Genomic DNA, 5000 nt, shown 5'->3' with positions numbered 1-5000 from the left:
ACTCTCTCTCACACACTCTCTCTCCGGTGTGTGTGTAGAGTCTGTGGACACGAAGCTGAACTTCAGTAATCTGCTGATGATGTATCAGGACAGCAGTCCCGACTCCAGCGAGGAGGACAGCTCTCGCCTCTCCATGTTACCGCACCTCGCAGACCTCGTCAGCTACAGCATCCAGAAGGTCATCGGATTCGCCAAGATGATCCCGGGATTCAGGTGAGTCTTGGACCAAGTGCATCATTACAGACAGAAAACATCTGATTTTCACTCTCACGGTTTAAAACCTCAAAGGTCCTTGCACACTCAGATACAAAAGTATATTTAGTCATTTCGCCTTTTGTCACATGTTTTAGTAATCACCATAAATTAGGTATCATTCAAAAGCTTACATACTCAAAATCCATCCTGCGAAAACAGTTTTGAAATTGGACGTTGCGTTACCATGGAAATGGTACTTTAAATTCTTTTAGCAGGCTCGTCCCCTAGTGGTCAGGTTTCATATTACACCCCTATGAAATTAGTCATATTACGACCCTCCCCTATGAAACGTCAGGTTTCATATTACAACATTTATTTTAACTACTTTATAATTAAAAACATTTCGAATCTTGACAAAACTTATATAGTGTATAGTCTCACATAGTCAGATCTACGATATATCATATCGTGGGAAAGATCTGAGTCTCAAGGTTCCATATTTGGCGACCATTTTGTGATTTTATTAATTTGTTACAGGAGAATGCATTAAAAAAAATCAATGGAATGTGTGTCACCCGGTGGATATTTTTGGTATTACGCCTAAACAAAATCTCATAGGAACTTACATTTTTGTAATATAGACTTAAAATTTGGAACAAAACTTGGTTAGACATACATCTTTGATTTTATAGTAATTTTATAGTAAAAAATATTTTGTACAATATATATTTTTTATATTTAGTTCAGTACATTTGAGTTACAGTAAATTTTAACTTCTATAACTTTTTCATACTTTCATTTTTTTTTTTTTAAGTGCTTTCACTTCAAGAATAATCTGAGTGTCTTCTTTAAAACAAGACCAAACTTAGGTCTATATTCCAAAGCATTAAGTTTGCATAGTGCATTTTCACATCTTTTCTCAGTTAATGAGTTTAAGTGATTTTTAGACACAACATTGCCTGTTTTTGCTCTGTTTCGTCAACGAAAATCGTTCCAAACAAAGCCATAGCAACTGTTTTGCAGTGTTTCCTTTCTGAATGAACGAATCGTTTGAATGAAGGGTATCCCAGAATGCATCTCGCACTAACCAGCAAGCATCAATAGCGCGTAATTCAAAAATACTACTGTCATTGTGTCACGAAATGTAGTTTTAAGAGTTTTTCATGCAATAATCAGGGTTCGTACAACGTAAAGAAAGTACTTTTTGAAATTTAAGTCCTGGAAAACCCTTGAAAACAGCCATATTTATGAAGAGATACTTGAAAAGAGCTTGACTTATTTAAATACAATATATACAAAATTTCATTTTTTTCGAAAAACAAAAAAAACAAATACAATCTTTTCACGCAAAATTAACACTGCAGCCCGTCTGATAAACCCCCATCAGACCTTTTCTCGATATAAGTACGCCAATATTATAATATAAAATATTATTTATTGAACAATAATAGCCATTATAAACCTATATATATTATTGTAAGTTGTATTTTTGATACATTATATCTGTAATTTGAGTTTAAAACGTCCTTAAAAATAGTAAAGATAGTGTTTGATAGGTGCAATCTCTGATTGTAGTCCTTGAAGACCAAAAAAAGTAGTGCTTGAAGAACTGGAATTTAATTTTGCAGTGTCTGTACGAACCCTGGATAATGTTGTTGTTTAAGGCTCATCTGTGGCATACAAAAAAATATAAAAATATAGGCTAATTCAAAATATTCATAAATGCTATAATAGTACATAAATAACACTGAAACAACACTGTCCCTAACGTCCACCATCTTAACAGCGGTTACCTGAAGATGAATGGTTTTATTTACTTGCCAAAGGCAGTTTTTACTCCCCTTTGGCGAGTGTTAATGTTGGACGTTTCGGCACAAGCAACACCGAAGAGGAATCTGGAATATTTGTGTGATCTTGAGTGTTATTTTATGTCTATGTAGATTCATCTAAAACATCCAGGTAATAAAATGTTCAAACAAATCCTTTATTAAAAGTCCCTGGACTAGATTAAACATGTTATCGATACGTTTGGGTGTAACTGAGTTGCATCCTGTGTTTACGACTGAAGATGGGGTTCAGATGAACTTGTTTTTATCTCGTCTAGTGACTTTTAATAAAGAACTTGTTTGATCAGTGTTATTTCAGTATTACAGTTTATAGATAGATATAGATATAGATATAGATATAGATATAGATATGAAGAGTTCAGATGCAAAAGCCTCTAAGTGCCATCTGAAATTTTCTTCTAGATTGATCATTTTTATCAAGCTCGTATATTTAAGTTGAATAATTTCACTTAAATGGCAATGCAAATTACCTATTAATTTTCATTTAAGTGAAATAACTTAAATATATAAGCTTTATAAAAATGATCATTCTAGAAGAAAATTTCAGATGGCACTTAGAGGCTTTGGCATCTGAACTCTTCATATCTAAATATATAGATTATAAATTACTTTTTAGTAATTTTGCTGTGGTTTTGTCTTATTTTTTTGTACACGTCTATACTTTTTAAAATATTTTTTTACAAAAAAAAATTCTTAAGTTAAACTAAATGAAAATGAGAAATATTGCTTTAACAACTAGCTAAAATAAAATAATAAATTTTTTTCTTTAAATGGTTTTAGTTTTGTTGCACTGCTACAAACCTGTCCATCCAGACGACAGATGTTACGTAATGCCAGCCAATCAGATTTGAGAAAATCTTGCTATTTTTGAGTGTAAAAACATCTGACGGATGCAAACGGTCCTGACGGTGTTATTTTAGTAATATTCTGAATTAGTTTTTATTTTTGAGATTTTTTTTCATGTTAATTTTAGGTAAAATGTTAGTAATTCATTTTTTTTAAATATTGCTATTCATGTTTAATATATTTCTCTTTTAGTATTTTAGTTTTTATTTTCTGTACAGAGAAGAAAAATGAGACTTAAGGACTTTTCAAGCTCTACTTTTTTGTTTTTCAGGGACTACAATCAGAGATCTCACTTATCAAACAATATCTCTATTATCTTTAAAATTCTAAAAAAGGGTAAATAGATAGATAGATAGATAGATAGATAGATAGATAGATAGATAGATAAAAATATACTAATAAAACAAAATGGTACAAATAAAGTGCAGCACATGCTACGTATGCAATGACTGTGGCAACTTTTAACCATTGAAAGAATACTATGTCACAGATATTGTATTTCCATATTCCATAACTGATTTTTTTCTAGTGATGTAGACTGGACTCGAGTCCGGTCTCGAGACCGATTTCTGCTTTCTCGGACTCGACTCGGACTTGTTCCTTCAAAGACTCGGTCTTGACTCGGACTCGGCATAGGCGCTCTCGTCCCCATCACTAGTCCACTAGAATACATACCACTAGAAATTTTTTATTTGCTCTGCATGTCCTAACTATGATTAAAAGAGTCAGGGTGGGCTTAACATGTTGATGACAGAGCAGCACTGTTGAAGCAGTTTAGAAAAATAGGCAGAAGATGACGTATGTGGTAGGGATTTTTTTAATGATAGTAAAAGCATAGTCCATATTAAGACGTTAAGACTGCTCCTCTAAACAATTCCTAATCTAGCTTAGTCTGTAGGCCTAACTGTTGATTATTAACTGGGGTGATATTAAATCATGAATATGAAAACTGACATGTTTTTATGGTCTTGGTCTCGACTCCTAAAGACTCGGTCTCGACTCGGACTTGCTTCCTCAAAGACTCGGACTCGACTGAATTTGAAAACCAACGGACTCGGTCTCGACTCGGACTCGACCCTTCAAAGACTTGGTCTTGACTCGGACTCGACCCTTCAAAGACTCGGTCTTGACTCGGACTCGGCATAGGCGGTCTCGTCCCCATCACTATTTTTTTCCCCATGAATATATGATTGACCTGAAGAATGAAAGCTGAATCATATACTTGGATATTTATATGAGCAATATCACGTTCAGTCATGTGAAATGTCTTTCACTATAGACTATATAGATCTGACTATGTGAGACTATACACTATATAGATCTGACTATGTGAGACTATAGACTATATAGATCTGACTATGTGAGACTATACACTATATAGATCTGACTATGTGAGACTATAGACTATATAGATCTGACTATGTGAGACTATACACTATATAGATCTGACTGTGAGACTATAGACTATATAGATCTGACTATGAGAGACTATACACTATATAGATCTGACTGTGAGACTATACACTATATAGATCTGACTGTGAGACTATAGACTATATAGATCTGACTATGAGAGACTATACACTATATAGATCTGACTGTGAGACTATACACTATATAGATCTGACTATGTGAGACTATACACCAGTGGTTCCCAATTCCAGTCCTCGGGACCCTTGCTCTGCACATTTTGTATGTCTCTCTTATCTGACACACTCAGTTCAGTTCATGGAGTCTCTCCTAATGAGCTGATGATCTGGTTCAGGTGTGTTAAATAAGGGAGACATACAAAATGTGCAGAGCAGTGGGTCACGAGGACTGGAATTGGGAACCACTGCTATACACTATATAGATCTGACTATGTGAGACTATAGACTATAGATCTGACTATGTGAGACTATATAGATCTGACTATGTGAGACTATACACTATATAGATCTGACTATGTGAGACTATACACTATATAGATCTGACTATGTGAGACTATACACTATATAGATCTGACTATGTGAGACTATAGACTATAGATCTGACTATGTGAGACTATACACTATATAGATCTGACTATGAGAGACTATACACTATATAGATCTGACTATGTGAGACTATACA

At 34.0% G+C, this 5000-nt stretch overlaps 1 protein-coding gene across 3 annotated transcripts in view; it reads left to right on the top strand.

The window, feature by feature from the left end:
* Positions 1–5000, top strand: part of vdra (vitamin D receptor a) — an 82208-nt gene that overhangs the window by 64982 nt on the left and 12226 nt on the right. For all 3 annotated transcript variants that reach the window (XM_084428580.1, XM_084428581.1, XM_084428579.1), the window contains one exon: positions 39–213. In XM_084428580.1, coding sequence (XP_084284706.1) covers positions 39–213 — 175 coding nt within the window. The remainder of the gene's footprint in view (positions 1–38; positions 214–5000) is intronic.

The sequence above is a fragment of the Rutilus rutilus genome (assembly GCF_951802725.1).
Source record: "Rutilus rutilus genome assembly, chromosome: 13".
Classification (NCBI taxonomy): Eukaryota; Metazoa; Chordata; class Actinopteri; order Cypriniformes; family Leuciscidae; genus Rutilus; species Rutilus rutilus.
The sequence above is the reverse complement of the archived record's forward strand: the minus strand, read 5'-3'. Positions and strand labels throughout refer to the sequence as shown.